The sequence below is a fragment of the Odontesthes bonariensis genome, chromosome 20, assembly GCF_027942865.1.
Source record: "Odontesthes bonariensis isolate fOdoBon6 chromosome 20, fOdoBon6.hap1, whole genome shotgun sequence".
In the NCBI taxonomy this organism is placed as follows: Eukaryota; Metazoa; Chordata; class Actinopteri; order Atheriniformes; family Atherinopsidae; genus Odontesthes; species Odontesthes bonariensis.
This window is the reverse complement of record NC_134525.1, coordinates 31379991-31400128: the sequence shown is the minus strand read 5'-3', so window position 1 is coordinate 31400128 and position 20138 is coordinate 31379991. Positions and strand designations below refer to the sequence as shown.

The 20138-nt window shown below is 41.1% G+C and overlaps 1 protein-coding gene across 1 annotated transcript in view; it reads left to right on the top strand.

Annotated features, from left to right (window-relative positions):
• Positions 1–20138, top strand: part of vstm2a (V-set and transmembrane domain containing 2A) — a 147683-nt gene that overhangs the window by 65215 nt on the left and 62330 nt on the right. The window contains exon 3 of the mRNA XM_075452820.1: positions 19204–19254. Coding sequence (XP_075308935.1) covers positions 19204–19254 — 51 coding nt within the window. The remainder of the gene's footprint in view (positions 1–19203; positions 19255–20138) is intronic.

Genomic DNA, 20138 nt, shown 5'->3' with positions numbered 1-20138 from the left:
GTATCTGCTAAAACGAATATATTTTTCTACGTTTGGACCTGTCATCCACATGAAAACGCATCATAAACGAATATTTTTAAAAACTCCGGGCAAAGTGAAGATTTTTGAAAACTCCGTTTATGCATTTGCGTGTAGACAGAGATAACCGTTTTGCGTTTTCTAACATCACAATATGCGCCAAAACAACAACAAATCTGCTCTGATGTCAAACGTGCGACCTTTGTTTACTGAAGAAGCATGGATGCCTTGAGAACTGATGTGGTTATTATTGTGCAGGCGCTGTTTACAGCCTTGATTTTACACGCCCAAGTCGTACTCCCAGAGGAATGGCGGGACAATTTCGCATGTCCCGGTCCTCACTCCTGTCGCTGTCGGAATTATTACGTCCTCATATCGAGGGGCAGTCCACTGTCATGCGATCACCTGTCAGTGTGCTCAAAAAAGTTGCGTGCACACTTTATTATTTAGCTGACTAGGGCAGATTACGCAAAACAGCAAATGCATTTGGGTTGTCAAGACAGGTGAAAACGCAGATGTTCGGTTGTGTGTGGAAGGTGTTTTTTTTCGAAAACGAGGTAATGTGGATACAGATTATTTTATAAACGGAGGGGGGGAAATATTCGGTTTTAAAAATACCCGGCTACGTGTGTACATAGCCTGAGCTCAGGACTGGAGATGGGGGAGGAGCTCGGCTGTCTGGGGCGAGCCCGAGTTAGTGCCGCTGCTCCTTCGCATAGAAAGGAGTCAGCTGAGGTGGTTCGGGGCGAACCAGTGGTGTGGGAGATCTAACCGAATGCACACTTAAGACCTTCCAAAATAGAGACAAGAGGAGTTACAATCATTTTAGTTTTTGTCAGTAGGTGAAATGGCTCTACTACATCCATGAAGTGCGTCTTATTTTTTCCTACTATTATCAAACTTATCCTTTGATGCAAGACAATGATTTGGAGCTAAGCCAGTGTCTATTTTCAATCATCTATATTTTGCTTTACAATGTTTTGAGGGGTGTGAGAAGTTTAAGTGAAACTAGCTGAACTTATGTTTGAATAATAATATGAGGCTATAGCCATGTTCTCAAACAGATGCCATCATGTGGTGGGGCTTTAGAATTGATCTGCAGATTGTACAAAAAGGTTAAAACCATAGTAAAATAAACACTTTCACTGTTTACACGGCAGCTTGGACGACTGGTAAATTCTTCCTCATTTAAACTGTGACCGAATCACATTATCCAGAACAACAGTCCATAAACTGAGTTTATTTATCGGGGGCTTTCTACACACGCACCTACAGGGATGACGTCATCGCCGCACGCCGCCACAGCACAGCTTATTCCCTCCGTACTCTGTGACGGTCGGCTAACTTCACACGGAGTTTGCTGTTGCTCGTTTTGTGCAACATGGCAATTTAGAAATACGCAATAACGAACCATGTTACCAGCAGCAGGAGCAAATTCTGTGTAAAGATGCGGCGGCGGCGCGTCAATAACGTCATCCCAGTAGACGCGTGTGTAGAAAGCCCCCCGATAGCCCCCAATAATAACAACACGGTACAACAACATGGCAATAGTACGCGTTCATTCATTCATTGGTCTTAAAGTATTGGTGAAATAAAGACAGATAAAGCCTTATTTAGAGGCTGTATTGTCTCTGCCGTGTTCTCTCCCGTTTTTATGGATATACGCCAATCTCCAGTGATCTAAATATCTTCCAACATCAACTTTCATCAAACTTTTATCGGTGAGTAGATGAAGGTATTTTATGCAGAAATAAGCTCCAGGTTTAATAAACACGAGCTTCTCCTTTAAGTAGGAATTAAGTATCTTGAAAGTGGAACAGCTTAGAAATTGGTGGGACAGAAACAAAGTAATGCAATCTGATGAAGGGATGCTAATGGTGCTAGGAACTACTAAAACTTATGTTAGCTTAACTCTGACTCAAAAGCCCCGTTTCCACAATGCAGTTCGGTACGGGTCGGTTCGGAACGGTACAGTACGGGTCGGGTCGCTTAGGGGTCAGCTTTGCGTTCCCACTGTACAAAGGGGACCCTCAGGGGTGGGCGGAGTGCGTGCCGAAGCGTAAATAACATCCATCATTTGGAACCACCTCCAAGCTTCTTCAGCTTAATGCGACACCGGCTCGCGGTCCGGTTGAAACCACTCTCTGCCGTTTTTGCGGCAATCAGCTGGAAAACTTTTTGGTTTAGCACAGCGCCATCGAGCTCCCGCTGCACAGCCTCCTCACCAACACCGGAGAGCAGAGCGTGGAACCGGTCCTGTGTGCTCGGTACCCCAAGCAGAAGGGTTACAGACATGGTAACGGTACGGATCGGTACGCTTTCGTGGTAATGGAAACACTGAAATAAGCGAACCGTTCTGAACCGACCCGTACCGACCCGTACCGACCCGTACCAGACTGCATAGCAGGAACACGCCATAACGTTCCCAGCCTCTGCACATCTCGCATTCCTCTGCCCTCATCTTTCGCTCCACTCAGTCGCCCTCGTGCAACCCTGGGTCCATCGTGTTCCTATCGGTATTCTCACACCTGTAAGCTCATTCCCTCTTTAAATTTTCTTCCAACTTTTGTCTGTTTTGGCACATCACACTGTTACATATGGGTGAGTGTGTGTCTCACACACACTGAGCCAAGGAGAGAGAATGACCAGAGGGACAAGTGAAGTTAAGATTAGTCAATCAGGCTGACAAAAACTCAACATCATTGAAAGCGTAATCAAAGTTTCCCAATGAAAGTAATGCTGCCTTCACAGAGGATACAGTATGTGCTGTGCTCCCCACAACAGCAGGGCATGGAGCGCTGGATGAGGGTGCAGCCTAGCAAATGAGTTGCGGGGCGACCAGAAAGATGTTGCTAGTTTGTAGGATGCAGTTGTCAAGGTATTTGAGGAAAGGCCTGACATTAATTCTGCTTATGACCAGCACCAGCTAAGAATGTGTACGTTCATAAATGTCCTCAGGGCAAAACAGGATTTTGGAAAATTTATTGTCATGCTAGAGCTACAATATGTACAGTGATTCCAGGTCTACTGCAGTCTGAGTAAGAGCAGTTTGACTGCCTGTTGTGGAGAGACACACCGAGACTCAGAAAAAAATGAGAACCAACATTAAGCACTAATAATTTGCTAATATATATATTTTTTTAATTTAAAAAAAAATGTTGATTACACTTGCAAGCAACAACACAGTAACCATGCTCCACTCTAGTTTTTTTTTTTTTTTTTTTTTTTTACAGGCACCTATCAGTGAAGAATTATCACTAGAACTACGTTCAGCATTTTTTTCGGAAACATGAACAGAGCACTACAGCAGCCATAAGGCTGCTTGAAATTTGTTGTAGCTGAAGCTCTCAGAATCTGATGCAAAAACAGTGAAGAACACGTCTGAAGATGTCTGCATAACCGCTTCCAGGAGGTGCGACTAGAGAGAGGAAGAACCTACAACTTCTGACCTCAGTGTTGCACACGGGGAATGATTTGTCCTTGTTTCAACATTAGTGTGGATACCAGAATGTGTTTGGATTTCACTTGACAAAGTAACAGAATAATTGTATGCAATTCAAGCACTTGCATGTTTTTTGCGTGCACAGTTGCAGGCTTTACAGGTAATTAACATAGCTCTTGTCATAACCCAATGGGCTGTGACGGGATTAGTGTTTGTATGTGAATGGGACCCCTGTCAGATGTGGGATATAATTAGAGTTACCAACAGCTTAGACCCAAAACATCTTCAAGTGCGAGTCAGTGAGCATTGTATTTAGGGAGCACTTTACGGGGCACACTACTGTGCTTTATGTACTTTGCACCCAGTGGTGGCTCACTTTGTACTAAAAGAAGCACATTGTTCCCTGGAGCCTCAGCCAGAAGAGAATTGTGAATTATAATGCGTGCCACATTCATAACTCATCAGTGGATATGATTAAGATGTCCTGGCTGTAAGTGATCTTGAAGACACTAAACACATCCATCAAAATTGGAGATGTGTCACTGAGTATCAATATCCTGTCACTTTGTAAGAGCTTCCACTTGCACCATTCACTCCTCTGCTGTCGAACCCTGAGGGTCTGTTGATATGTTTACAAGAAAGTTCAGAGTTGATTCATGGCTGCATTGCAGGACTTTGCAGAAAAAAAGCAGGGTTTTGAACTGAGGAAAAAACAGTTTGTCAGCAACTCTAACCTGCTGAAAAACTATTGCATGGAAAATTCATTTGTCAATTTCCCATCCAATCCTAATCAGGGGGCATGGGGGGTGGGGCTGCTGCACAAGTCTAATTTCTGAAATTCTTAAAAAAGGCGAAAGGCACAAATGCTGCACATTTTCATATCTGATCTGAGTTTTAGTGTGCGCGCACACTTTAGTTGGTTTCCTGATACAGAGCAAAGCTGAAATGTCTAGGTTGACAACAACAGGTTGCTTGTTTGACAAAGTAACCAGCAACAGATTATTTGGAATTTAAAAACAAACACACTTTGTTACTAGTTACCAAAAAAATAAGTGTTCTCACCCCAAACACAATAAAAGACATAAATAAGGTCAAACTTCTTATCTGATGTATGTTTTGTTCACGAAACCAACAAACTTTTAAAGGAATGTGGAATGTCAGAAAGGCCAGACACGATAGTATTTTAATTTATTCCCTTTTCCTTTGAAAGAAGAAGGTAAGGCTAAAATCAACAGTAATGGATATGTTTGTCTGTTTTTGGTCTGTGCTGCATTCATATTCCAGTTAAGTTCTTATGAAAGCGGACTGAGACCTACCTCTTTGGGGGGTGTTGGTCTCTTTTATTGGGTTGGGCAAAGTGGTAAAAAAAAGGTATACCATGGTATTCTTAGACAGAATGCTAATATAAAATATATAGCTCTTTTTTAAAAAAAATAAGTACTGTAAAAATAATGATAAGACATAGAAAACTAAGTATTTTCATAATGCCAGCTGAGTCAGCCCTTAGCATATGTTTGCCTCTCTCATTGTTTTTTTTTTGCTCTTATAAACTACATTTGATTCATCTGATTAAAACAATGAATAAGAAAGTGTGACTCAAAACATTATGACAACAGATTAACAGGAAGTCACTGATAATACAGAGACTACATCTTCTGCCAAAATCAATGATTGATTTTAGCTTTATTTACCCGTAAACAGTGGCGGCTGGTGATTCAATTTGTTGGGGGGGCGCAGTTGCGCGTGACGGGTCAAATAGCACCTCACAATCAGAACACAACACACAAATTCTAAAAACCACCTAAACTAGACCATTGTTCAAGTATTAATACAATTAGAGAGATACTTTGGATATTGTTGACCTTAAATAAAGAGTTTTGGGACAGAAGAGATAAAGAAATATAGGCTACTGTAATTAGAATAGACCACATGTTATACCATCTAAACACCAGTCAACTAGATAATTGTTAAACTATCAATACAGTTAGAGACAGACATTGGGTTGATCAAAAATGAAGAGTTTTGGGGCAGAATAGATTCAGAAAGTAGGCTACTTTAATGAAAATAGACCATATGTTATACCATAACACAGGTTAAACTAGATCATTGTTAAACTATCAATGCAATAAGAGACAGACATTGGATATTGTTGAACTATCAATAGAATCAAGAGAGATACATTGGATATTGTTGAATTATAAAGGCGGTAGCATGGTTGCCGCGTCTGTCACGCCGGTGTCGCACCGTGACGTCAAAATGGTGTTTCAGGCATGGCGCTTCCCTTGAAAAGACGGCGCAGCGCGGTGTCGTGCACCAGTCGATTTTTGTAACTTGGCGGCGCCACCAACGAAAAACCGGATGGACCGTTGTGAGACCAGGCTCAGTGAGGAGGTGCATTTGTACAGGCAGCTGTACGACACTGCAGTGAAACAACACAGGGACCACGTAAACTCCCCAAACTGGTGGACAGAGATTGACAAACACAAAGATTGGCAGAACTTTGGGGAAAGAGGGAGAGTTCTGTAAGAATGTGTGGAAGAAGCTACGGGACAGATACGTGAAGGCAAAGAAGAGGGCAGAGACTCTGTTGATGCCGGGGGCTTCAGACCTTCACCTCTATTAACTGAATTAAAAAATTAAAATGATCCGAAAACTGCAGCAGTATCATTAATGACTGTTCCTGCTCTTGACAGCGGCATTGTTTTCTTCTCCACTTTCGTGGTTGTAGAGCAGCGGTAACCTTAACGTAGCAGCACCACCTCTGTGACGGAGAAAATTGCAACTACTGGCGCAACGACTTGCGCCACTATATATGGCGGGCACAAAATCGTGACGTCATCAACACTGCTCGCGCTAGCAGACGCGGCAACCATGCTAGAGCCTTAATACAATGAAGAGAGAGAAATTAGAAATTTCCACTACTTGTAGAGAAATTTAGCCCTCCTGTCTTTCAGGCTTGCAAATTTGTCAATGACCTTCTGATTAAAGTCTGTCATCTCATTCACAAGCTTTTTCTCCATGGATAGAATGGCTAAGGCATTCAGCCTGTCCTGTGTCATGGTGTTCCTGAGGAAGGTTTTGACTCTCTTCAGTGTTGAAAAACACCTCTCAGCCTCTGCAGTGGACATGGGTGTGGTGATAATAATTTTCAGTAGTGTGACAGTCTCTGAAAATAACTCAGACAGGTTATTTTCCACAAATAACTGAAAAAGGTCCACAGCATCACAACAGGTCTTGAATTCCTCCTTGCCATAGATGAGACTCAGCTCCGTCCTCAGCTTACTTCCATTCAGCATTGGATATGCCTTCAAGGTGTAGATCAGGGCAACTTCAGGGAATGAGTTGTGGTACTCTCCAAACCTGTTGGCCTGCAGCAAGGTGGCACTGATAAGGTGGTCTGTGAAGGCGAAACGTTCCTTGGTGTGTCCCATTATGGTATCACACACCTAAACAAACAGACAGAGAGAGAGAGAGAGAGAGAGAGATTTCATTTTAAGAAAAAGATTTTGACATGTTCTTTCACATACATAGGCCTACTGCAGGCAACAGTTACCTTTCCAAATATGACACTTATATGTCATTCCCTTAATTGAAAAGCCTTCACCCAAAATATATTATTAATTAAGACTATAAATCTGTTATGATAATAGATAAAAATCAATCAATGTTTTATAGCTACTATTAATGGCCACTAGGTGGCAGTTGTGTATGATAAATGAAAGTGAAACACGTAAACTTGGGATCATAATGAATACACAGCAAACCAAACATAATAGTAATCACCACAACATAATAGTAGGGAGGGATGATGGTTCTGAATTTCCTATTCTATTGCAAAATGTACAAATATTCAGGAAAAACAAAGACCACATTAAAAGGTTGGTGTGTCTAATGTTTTGAGGACTAATATAGAAGACTGGATCAATTCTGATGTTTTTAAATGTGCTATATAAATAAAGCTGACTTGACTTGACTGCACTGAAAAATGGACAACAACTAATTTCTACAACAGAGACTCACCTCTGCAGCAATCCTACTGTGGTCTTCTTCCCCGAGAGCCCGGCGCTTCCTCGGCTGGCCACTGCTCTGCTCCACCACCATTGTCTCGATCGAATCTCTGTGAATAGAACTTATTTTGATTAGTCTTATTATTACTATTTATAACTGGTATTATAGAAGATAATATCAATAATAATAATAATAATAATAATAGACATACTATTTACCTTATGTTTTGTATGTCCTTTTGAAACTGTTGAATACATCCATTGATATGAACCGAATCTATGTTTCTCTTCTGGAGCTTGGCATAGAGGAAGTCCACATGAGCCATGATGTGATGGAACAGCTGAAGGAAAAAACTTGAAGTCAGGATCCTCCAGTAGCCTAATGTAACCTCCTGCTTCTTTGTTGGTTTTGTCGTCAAAGCCACTTGAGTTCCGAATACTCCTGAAGCATTCAACAAGGTCTTCTCTGTGCTCAAACACAGTATTGACGGCCCGGCTGTGAAAGTTCCATCTCACGTTGCTGGATGTTGGCAGTCTGTGAGCCACTTGTTCATCAAGAACACTGGTCCGTTTCGGAGATCTTGAAAAAAAACTTGCAAATCCACCAAGATCAGAAAAAAAACTTCTCACTTTAGAAATGTGAGAGGTAGCCTGTTGCATTATCAGGTTTAGTTGATGTGCATAGCAGTGGATGTAGTGGGCATTTGGATACCCATCCTGCATTCTCCGCTGAACACCTGAAGTGGCACCCCTCATGACACTGGCTCCATCATATGCCTGGCAGATGAGTTTACCTTTCTGTTCATTGGGAAGGATTCCGGCAAGACGTTCACTCAATGCTGTAGCAATGGACTCAGCATTCGCTGACTGCAGAGGGATGAATTCAAAAAATCTTTCCAGCACTGTGTTTCTGTCATCAATGTAGCGAATCACAAGCACAAGTTGGTTCTGGGTGCTAATGTCCATTGTCTCATCTGCCTGGATTGATATAAAATCACTCTTCTGGGCTTCTTTGATGATCTGTTCCCTCACAACAGACAGCATACAGTCAAGGAGCTCATTCTGGACCGTCTTTGATGTCCCCTTGAACACAGTCGCGTTCTCCAGGTGCTCTTTCAAGGCACTGTCAAGTGAGGCAACAAAGTCCACCAAGCCACGGAATATCCCTGGGTTATCGGAGCTCTCACTCTCGTCATGACCACGCAGAGCCAACTCAAACACGCCGCAGAATTTCACACAATCTACAATTCTTGAGAGGATGTGTCTATTTCATGTCACCTCTTCGTTGTGCTTCCTGATGCCAATTCTGTAGCCTTCGTTGAGCTGCTCTGCTATGCTCAGTCTTCCAAAAATGTTTAGCTTCAAGCTACTATCAAGGTGGCTCCGGCTGCATTCATGTTTCTTGGCTTTTTCTGTGAAATGTTTTAAGTCCTTCATCCCCGTAGTAGTCCATAACATTTCAGTCCCAGGACTTTGAAATAACACGCAGGGGAAACAAAAAAACGCATTACTTACTGGACATCCAGCTAGCCAATTCCGCTTAGCATACATATTTGAGGAGAATCTCCTTGTGTACGTCCTCCCACGATCGGTAGTCTGCTGCAAAATGTTTAAATCCGGACAGTCGGGTCCCAAGTCCTTCACCCTTTTCTCGTCTACATCTGACCGACGAAAAAATGGGGTTTCACGTAGAGACACAATTGAGTTTTCCTTCATCACAGTTGCCATCTTTCTTTCTATCACAAATTGAGTCTCCGCTAGCTATCTCTTCTCTTCTCTGTAGTTACAGTTGTGGCGCGAATGCTTGCTTGATGGACGTGATTGATTCGATGAATTGTCCAATCACGTTAAGATTAAAAATATGGAAAACTCTACCATTGGTCTGGGCGCACAGAGATGCGAACTAGAATCAATCTTTCAAGCGCCAATGAAAAGCTGCCTCTGCTTGTTCGCGGTAAAAAAGTTTGCTAGCTCTCATAGACTCCAGTGTTACCGGCGACCTGGAGGAGGGCTTTATATCCAATAGCAAATAGCAAGCCTAGCTTAAAGTCGAAAGCATTTAATGGTTGCTGGCAGTGGCATGTAGCCTACAGCAGAGTCTATCACACCACTGCACGAGTAAAAACACAATGTAAAATGTATAATTAATTTCATATTTGCTATGGTTGATTCACGGGAGGGGCGGCGCTCTAGCGCCCTCTATTGACCAACCGCCACTGCCCGTAAAGTATCCGTAAGGTACCCGGACATCTTAAATTGTTCTATATTTTTTTTTTATATTGCCCCAGAATGGCAGCAACATGCTGAAATATTTTAACATGTTTGTCAAGCTATACAAAGTTATATAGGAAAGCAAGAGTAGAACCAAACAGCGATACGAGCACAGTTATATCAACTTAAACAAAGTCTTATTTCATATCCCTCCATTTATGGGCACGATAGTCGTGCTTTTCTGATCTTGGAACAGTTCTAGTAATATTTTCCACAGAAAAAGAATGTTCCTTCCCATGATCCTTTAATGCTTTCTCAACCATTTTACTTTTTTAGTTTTTAGTCTCTACAAATTTCAACTTTAAAATAAGTCAAGTTAGTTAATCATGTGGTGATAATACATTTTTCATTTTTTGTACTTGCTAAGTAACATGATTGTGCAGCACCTGGGTCATAGCTGCAGATTCTGTTCTGAGGTTTTGGGAATCTTAGCCTGTTTTGCAAATGCACACTGTTACTTTGCGAAATGATGTTTTCCTGGACGTTTTTATTGTCTTACACTGTAACTTTATGTTGAGCAATAACTTTACTTCATCGTGCATCTACACAAGCTTTTTCGCCATCACACAAACTTGTGTTTTGCATTGCGCATGCTCAGAATGGGCCTCATGCAAGAACATTTTCGTATTTTTATTCTAAATTTCTCTTACTTTTTTCGTGCGAAGGTCTCGTACGAACACGCCACGTCAGATTCAACAAGCGCTCTTAACTTCGGAAAAAGTGTGTAAACGACCTGCGTAAATGATGAATCACACCTGTGCGTATCTTAAGTTCACGTGCACGAGGATAGTAGATTTGCATACTCCACGCCCTAAATGATACCATATAAGGCTGTGCTTCCTCTCTCCTGTGCCAGGAAGTGTTGAGTCATGAGAACGGCATCAAGGCGCAAAAGGACCGACTTTAGGGGCTCTGAGACTGAAGTTCTGCTTTCAGAGATCCAAAAAGGAAAATCTGTAATTTTTAGCAGTGTAAGCAGTGGACGGGACCTGCTAAAGTGAAGAAATGGGAAGCAATTACGAGTGCTGTTAATACCATGTCAGCGAAATAAAAAAATAAATGGTTTGATATGAAAATGGCTTAAAAAAAACGTCTCGCCATGGCCAGGCGCTCGATGACTGCAACTAAAGCCGTGCAGTCAGTTGTTGCCTCATCATGATGGCACTTTGATGGGGGTCCATGAGGGTCTTCTGGCACCACACCTTCTGGTCTGTTCAGGTAGTGGGAGACCCTCGTTCATGGCAATATTGCGCAAATCTGGCATGCCTTCTCTGGGCTATTTTGCCCCCCGCTGTATCGAGACACACCCACCTGGCCTTCAGCAGTGCGCTCCACAACGGCACAGGTGTTTTGATGCGTATATGTGTCTCGTGCTCCAATTATGATTGGCAGTCCAGCCACGGCATGAAAGTCCCTCTTAATCTGTACTTGTTGGACAGCGGTGTATGGGAATTTGATGTACCATGGGTGATAAACTGATGAGAGCTTTGATGACCAAGGGGAGCGCACGACTCACAGAGGACTGGGACACCCCCGATCTGTCTCCAGTCTCCCTCTGAAAGGTTCCAGTGGCCAAAAATCCAAAGATGGACGTGTGGTGGAATTGGGTTTGATCGGCGTGTTTCTCTCTGGAGTTGTGGCTCTAGCAATTGAGCTGCATATTTGTAGCAGCACAGTCCTTGGCAATCTAAATCGCGATCTCAGCCATTCGTCTGTCTCCACACGCTCAAGTCAGCCGCTGGTTACGCTTCTCGTTATATACAGATTCAAATTAACCTTCGATTAGTGCATATTTTAAGTAAAACAGAATAATGTCAGCATCATTGTTGGGTATAATGTATATATTTATTTATGTTTTCTTCAAAGTAATTAAATATACAATCCATTAGTCAAGCAAACTTGATTTGAATAACAGCGGACTATTTTAGGAAACTCCTACGACAGGTCTGGATCACTGTAAATTCTGTTCGTACCTGAAAGAAAACATAAAATACGAAAAGATTGGTGAATGCGCAAATTCTCTTAAATCACTCGTACAGACGATTTAAGAACAAATCTGTGCGTACGAACGGTTCTTGCATGAGGCCCAATGTCTTCCTGTTGCACTGTGACATGTCGCTCCTGCCGATGTTGTCACCACAGACTGGCTTGGCAACATTATTTCAGTGTTTGTGGAAACGTTTTTCTTTCTCATCTGGGCAGGTACTAGGTATTTGGAGGTATTTTATATTTTAAATTAAGTGAAAAACATTTGTTTAAAAAATGTATTAAGTAGTGTAGTGGAGGCCCAAGATTCTGCACCACTAAAACGCTGTATATTTGTAAGATTTTTAAGATTATGTTATTGTCATGTTACAAGTTTTACAAATCACACGTAATTACTCTCCGCATTTGACCCATCCAGAAAGAAGTGTGTTGTATCGTTCTCTTTAGAAATTCCTTTGTTTTTCACAAAGGATCAAAGTTCCACATCTCTTTGCCATGTTTTAAAAAAAGAAGAGCCCAGATAGATATCAAAAAAGGATATTTAACTATTTTGCATCTGTCTTCAAGGCAGTAGTCTAAAGACGATGCCTTACACAACCTTTTCACCATGTTTTCAAATCTGCAGGTCATGCATTTCAAATTGGAAATGTATCTGAAGTGCAAGGATTCGTGGTGATTCATGTTTTATTCATCTCAGCATCTGCTTTTGGCTCGACATCAGCTCAACGTACTCTACATTGTTCTGTGACACCTCTCAGAGAAAGACCACAAACACACTGAGGATATTATTTTTTCCAAAAAGTACATTAACATTAAGCTGAGACTTAGAGTATATGGTACATGAAACTGGACATTTCCCTGTTGCTGTGGGTAATAATACAAATATCTCAGGCCTCTTACATGATGGATATGTATGTATCATTACTGAGCATCTGTGGAAACGCGGCACTACAAACAAGGCTTCTCTCTTTAATGATGAAAGTATAACATGAGGACAGTTTCTTTAGATCTTTTCACTTTTTTTCAGCTAAAGGGCTAAAATTGTCACACCCAGAGATTTGCAGGACACAGGAGCAGGTGATGTTAATCCAAAGTTTTTATTCAGGAGGAACAAGGTTGTCCAAACTCTCCAAGAGAGAACAAAAAGGACTATATATAAGTTATCAATAATTACATATACTTCTCCCAAAATGAGAGAAGTATATCTATGAAAAGTTATAGAAATAATAATCACTCCACTGAGGAGGAAAAACAAAGGCTTTGAAACTTCGAACTTTAAACTAATAATCACTCCTGCTACGGAGGAAAACAAAAAACCTCTCCTGTAAAAATAGGAGGCACTAAGGTATGAAACTTTACTTAGAAACGAAAAATCACTCCACTCGGAGGAAAAAGCAAAAATGCTATTAAACTTAAACTGCTCTTTAACAAGGCTATAAATACAAAAGTTATCCAAAAAACAAAAACTCTCTTAGCGAGGTCAGAAACGTGGCATAGAACATGGACTTAGGTTTAGAAGTATAGAGGGTGCCAGAGGTGGAGGCATGACACGACACACTTGCAGATTCAGCAGACAAACTCACCTAAACAGTCCTACAATCACTAAAAAAAACAGCAAAAACAAAGCCATACAGGTCAACTCACCTAAAATGGCCGCCTGGTTTCAAAAGGCTCACATGGGCCACACCCTCCACTTAAATACATCCTGGATTTCTTCCTTGCCACCCTCTCTTCTTCTGTAGCTCTTTTCCACTGCTTTCTTAAATTTCTTCTTTCCTTAACCAATTTCTCCATCTCTCTTTGCCGTCTAGACTTAACTAAATGTACTCTTTCAACCCTTTTTCTGTCTTGCACCCCAAATCTTTCTACACCATAGGAATAAATTATATCTCCCATCTTCTCTAGCCTATCGCTTGCATTTCCTCCTAATGTACCTAATATTATTGACAAATTCTCTATTGACTGCCTCCCATTCATTGTTGTGATTTTCCCTAGGCCACATAACTCTAGCTTTCTGCTCCATATTTCTCTCTCTAACTGGCCTATTCACCTCAGTATCAGCTGCATCCCTTCTTAGAACCTCCGTAGCTGTGTTATTGATATCCTTCGGACTGTGGTTTTCTACCTGCCGCTGGACTTCATCCGGCTTATTCAATTGAAAAGCACTGATTGATACGGCCATGCTGCCCTGCTTTTACCACACATCTCTTTCTTCCTGGATGCATTTTAAGGCCTCAAACTGATGTTACTTTCTGCCAGCCACAAGGACAAACATGGATCTTATTTCCCTCTAGCCGACCACTTTTATTTTCTCCAGCTTCGCTCTCTTTGCTCTGAGAATTAATCTGACCAGTTCTAGCCCCAGAAAATAGGTCCGTGCCCCTATCCATCTCCACCTCATTGTCATGTTCGTTCTAGTGTCAGTTGCCATGTAGTCTGCCTGTGAGTCATCTTCCGCCCCTGCTCTCGCTGACCCTGGGGGTATTCTCTTTAATCTACTTGTAGCTTATGCTGGTTGTAACAAAGCTAGGCCTCGCTACCGCTACCATGGATTGCTAGCCCCTGGCAGCACCTTTGGGGTCTTTCCCTTGTTGTCAGCTGCTCTATTCACAGCAGTCACTGGCTGGGCTAGATTTGAATTCAACGTAAACACAAGAAACTTGTGCTGAAGAAAAAATGGATCCAGATGTGCAGGGGAAGAAAACCATGAGGTGTTAATATGGGCGTTGAGGGTATTTTAGGTTCAGAAAACCATTTATTTTCTAGCTTCATAAGAATAAGCATCCCATTCTGGGATATTTTATCCCTGCCAAGATTACAGGTAAAAAAAGGAATAGCATTTGACAGAAAGTCACAAAAATTGTTTGAGAAAGTCAGATAAAATCTTGATGATGATGAAAACCAAATAAAGAACAATACTTTTAACAACAGTTGGTTTTAGTTTAACAAGTGTTTATCATGATATGATAGCTTGAAAGATCACAAGCAAGCGCAACACCAAGACCTAAAAGATGAGACAGTTGCATAAAATTAAGTAATGTAATGTATGAGGGAAAACTAACCTGTCTCTGTTTAAAAGGAACTAAATCGACTATAATTTGACTATATAGCCAATCAGATCTTGCTTTATTTATTTCATAAATATATTCAAGAAAAGTTCACCACAAAATGTCGAACAAAACCTTTTAAAATGGCAGGTTTTACATTGCGTCAGATTATATCTTTGTCTTTTCACACCCGCAAATGTTCTGAAAATGTTCCGGAAGGGGTGGCATGTGTGCACCTTTTCCTCTGAGGGTCTTGCAGAGATTTTCCACCCAGAGCCCCATTTAAATGTTCAGAGGATCAGCGGGAGAGACAGTATACAAATGTGGCAACTGAAGCTTTTATTGTGAGAAAACAAGGACTATTTTCTACTGACCTGCACATTCTTTCCACATACTGCTTGACACTGTGGATGCATTTAAGTATATGTGATAATGGTATCAATATAAACACACTGTTCTTTTTGAACATTCTCTTAACATCTTGAATGCTCGTGTGAAAGTGCTTTGGTCTGCACCTGTACCATCAGAAGGTGGTCAGAAACCGGACTTACCCTGATTCATCAAGTGGCCAAATGACTTCAAATGACATCAAATTAGCTGTGTAAGTAAGATGCGTGGTTGATTCTGATGTTCAAAATCAAACATTTTGTTGGAACACTGCTTCAATCTACAGTTATAAGGCTGATTTGGTGCATATGACACCACAGTGATATTTTGGAGGTTACTGTTTATATTTACTTCATATAATTACTAAGCTGGTGTCATTTTGTGCGCACTCTTGATGGAATGTTTTTAACCACATTTGACTACATGATAACAATTTTCTCCACCACCACTTCTCAAGATGAAATGTCCACGACCTGAGTCTGAACTCCTCTGAATGTTTAAGCTGCAAAAGCTGATGATGGTGGGATATAGTCATTTTAATGTTTAATGGTTTCATGAATTTGTTTTCATCGGTCATGTGCATCAGCCAGGCTCTGGGCTCTCACATGAAACTCTATCCCATCACAGTGAGAGCTGCAATATAACGGCAGCCACACAGGGTGGCTTGGTCCACATTTCAGTGTAAATGATGATCATTTTTCTTCATGTGACATTAATTTAGTCTCAGCAACTCAATGAGGCTTTTTTTGATGCACAGTAATTGCAGAGCACATTTTACAAGAAGTCAATTTGAGATTTGCATGAAGAATGGCAGTGTGTCATGGTAGAAAGGTTTTGCAATAAAGAGACAAGAGATTGAAATTGAGATACTTGTGAGCAGCCGTGGCTTTGGCTCAGAAGGCACTCATGTGATAGAAATGAAACACAAATGGGAAAATAATGGTGGTTTACTCTGACAGTGTCAGAGACCGTGTCAGATGTGAAAAACCTTTACATTGTCATCACAGATTCAAACGTCAACCATGACAAGTTTAACTAATTCAATGCAGTAAAAGTGGTTGTTTTCATTGAGTTTCCCACTTTATCTGACACAAGGAGCGACATTGTAGAAGAAATAAATGGCCTATTTCACAGCTGGTATTACATGTCAAGATTATTCATTGATATTGGACATTTGTTATGTCACAATTATCTTAACTATACTTTTTCAGTGCCACATGACTAATGGGTTTGCAACTTTTAAGTTTGCTGCTTTTGAATTCAATGTTTCAGTTTTGATGACATTTATCAAAATATTTGAGGGGTAGAGATGAACCCAGATGAGGGTTTGTTTTCAACATGTGAGCCAAATGAGCAGTCACCTAACCTGGAGTCAGAGCAGAGAGATGTGGTAAAACAACAGAGAGAAAAGGCTTCAGCTTGTCCTTCTTTTATCCTCCCACACGCTTTCCACATGCATACAATTACAGTTGTTGCTTTTGGTGCCTGATGCTGCCACCTCTGTCACACTGATGTCACACTATGTGTGTGCTCAGAAGCAGCTTCAGCTGCAAAAGCTGGAGAAATACGAGATATCTAGGCAGCATGATGACAACAGCTACTCTTGTGACCACCCACATTATCATTATGATCGTGGTACTGCACAGCTTTGAATTTATTCAGTGCCTTTAATTTTGAATGTGAAAAAAAAAAGTTTAACAAGATGCTTTTCTGTTCTGAGATATTCAAATGTTGCTGCTTAACATACTGTTTGTGTTCTCAGCGAACTCGAGCTTTTTTCATTCGGGTGAAAAACAAGTGTTGGACCTTCAAAAAAATCAAAGCGGGGTGTAATGATGTTCAAGTAAAATTCAACTGCATTCAAGTTTGTTTTTGAATTAGTTTTGATCAGTTTGTCTTTATTTATTGCAACATACTTTTACATCATGAGTGCAGAACAGATTGCCCCCCCCCCACACACACACAGACACACACACACTCACACTAACAAAGTATACAGCTAATCCAAAAAAAAACTATTTAGTTCATAAAATTTTAAAATCATCTTCTGAGCGGCCATGACAGGAATCAGGCCTAAAGCAGAATGTTCTATCCACTTTTCTTAACTGACTACTCAGTGGAGTGATGACCACATGTACTCTGAAAAAACAGGTTTACCCCATAATGCCTGAATTTATATAGCTGTATATAAGAAAAATGTTTTGTGTGTGTTTTAGCCTTTAAGTAGATGGTAAATAATGCTGAGATTATTAATTTCACTTTTGCACAAAAATAAATTGAAATTTTGGTATGTTGCAAATTTGCGACAGCAGGCATCCTGGTCAATTTGGAGTCAATTTGGTATGTTTGGTATGTAATTTGGTATGTTGCTTTTTTGCAACACCAGGCATAATGCTCAATAATAAGATAACAACAACACAGTAATATAACAGTGAAAAAAACAATGGTCTTTTTATTCACCCTTTTTTTTTTTTACATATTTATTTATATAAAGGTTCCTAGGTCCGTAGTGAATATGGACTAACCGGCATTGGGGGAATAAAGATGCTATCTCAGCTGGTTGATTGAGTCAAACGGTTTGTAGCATATATGCCACAATAGGCGTTAAGGGGTTAAGGATTTTGATAAAAGCAGTTCACGTTATGTAACTATCACACAAATAGTTCAGACTCTGGAAGCTGAAAGTTATGAAGTTCAGCTGTGGTGTGATGACAAACGTACTTTAAACAACCTAACAAATAATGAATCTGTCACATCTGCCATGATTTTCTTCAGAGAAGGGCAGCTGTCCTCCAGAGGAGGTCAAACTCGATGCCCCTCAGGTGACATGTATAGACTAAACTCCGAGCCAGTATAACCACTGTTATGGTGGTTTATAAGAGAGAAGGCTGAAACTGATGACTTTTAACAGTCCAAACTCAAAGATCGAAGATAATTAATCATGCCTGGTCTAAAGACGTCTTTTACAATCTCTACCTTCTACAATAAAGATGCCAGGTCTGTCTGTGAAGTCAGGATGTAAGAGTCATGCATAAATGCAGAGAGAAAGCTAATTCTCCTCATTAATCACCTGTCTGCCGAACATCCTCCAGAGAAAAGCAGCCCTGTTACTGCAAAGTAATTACAGCACTTGAAGGAACACTCTGTGCAGCAAAAGCTCATAAGTAGCCATTTCATCCCGATCCTGCCTTGCCCTTCCTTCCCCCCTTTTTTTGTCTCACTTGTGGAGCCAATTGCTTTCATGTCCTCTGGAGAAACTTCCACCTCATTCTCCTCTCAAGCCTTTTCTGCAATGCCACTCTAACTCCTCTTCAGCATTGTCGTCAGCAGCCCTTTTTTTCCCTCCCTGGGCACACATCCATTTGGCATCCGATGTGGGATCAATAAATTATGGCCTCTAAAATCAATGTCCGGTCCATGATGTTGGCTGTAGGCTCAATGCTCGCCACCATGTTAGAATTACGCCAAAAGGACTGAAGCAGAAACATTTGAGGAGCCCAGGAGCTATGCTGCTATTCAGTGTTTTTTGTGCTTTTGTAGAAGCTTTTTGAAGCTTTGTGACATTTTATTTGTAACATTGCTTTTACTGCAGAGACTGCAGAAGGTTCAGAGGTGTAATTTGTCTCAGGAAGCTGCAGGTTTGTCAGACAGCATCCTGGTTTGAACTTGTTTTGTCCCTTTAAAATTGCAGCAACATCTGGAAGTTGTCTTTAATTTCTTCACGGAAGCACTTAAAGAATCTAAATATAAATCAGAAGGAGTGGCAAAGTGGCATTTACTTTTAAAAGCAGAACAGTGGCAACACAGTCCCTCAGACTTCAAAGTGTGTGTTGATGTCGGGTTGAAATATTCATAAGCCTCAGAGAACAGATGACGCCTTTTCCCAAAGTTGTTGTAGTAATCTCAGCATTGGTTTTCGGGAGTCTGTCACTTGCATAACATAAATTATATCTTTGACTGCTTCCTCAGAGTGGCTCTTTGAGCAACCCTGAACTCAACAGGCTACTCTCACTGTACTAATTATCTCTTTTCTCTGTGTTTCCAGATGGAAATGATACCAGAGCCTGATCCTGATGACGAGGGGTCAAAAATAAGTGTAAGTTGAAGAACATATCATGGATACACTTTCCAAACATGTTCCATTGTGATCCCAGCTGGCAGAGATTCCTCCTGAGCAAACACAACTGCAGCTGATTTCCTGAATGATAGAAACACCTGCACATAGAAAGGAGCTAATCAGTGGCAGCACGCTGTTACTGTCAGAACCTTTCCCTTCCTGAGCATGTGCAACAGCAACCGTTACGCCCCTTTTTCTTGAAACTTCCTCGAAACCTTTTGTGCCCAGTGGCCCACACAGCCTTCAGATAACTGATCTCAGTAGAGCCCTCAGATCGTAAAAAGTTGTGCGTGATGGGGAATGATAGAGCTCCAGAGATCCAGCTAACCTACCTGTCAGTGTATCAGAGATCTAGACTAGATGCATACAACTGAGGGTAGATGTATGGCTAAAACAGTGTGTATGCATAAAGGCATAAATGTGCATGCATGTTTATCTGATTTATAAAGCTGCACATTTGGATGGTTCTCCTCTGTAAGTCCCTGTCATTGGGAAACTAAATGCATACATACATACATACACAAACCTGATTTCCACTTCCTTTTTTTTGCCATGATGCAGACAATTCCCTAATATGTCATTATATTGGCTTACAAAAGATCTTCAGCACCTAACTATATAGACAAGATGAGACAGATGGGATGAATAAAACAAAGTAAAGAAGATGGGCAGCTTTACCAAATGTAACTATGTGACTATGGACATGAGAAACAGGCTTCAGCTCACTCAAATACCACATCAAAGCAACAGGTGGAGGACCACACGCTTTCTGTGCAACAGATGAAGGCGCAGCCTCATCAGCACCATAAAAGTCATACTTTAAGATGATTGGGGAGGACATGGATGTACAGATGGATCCCGGT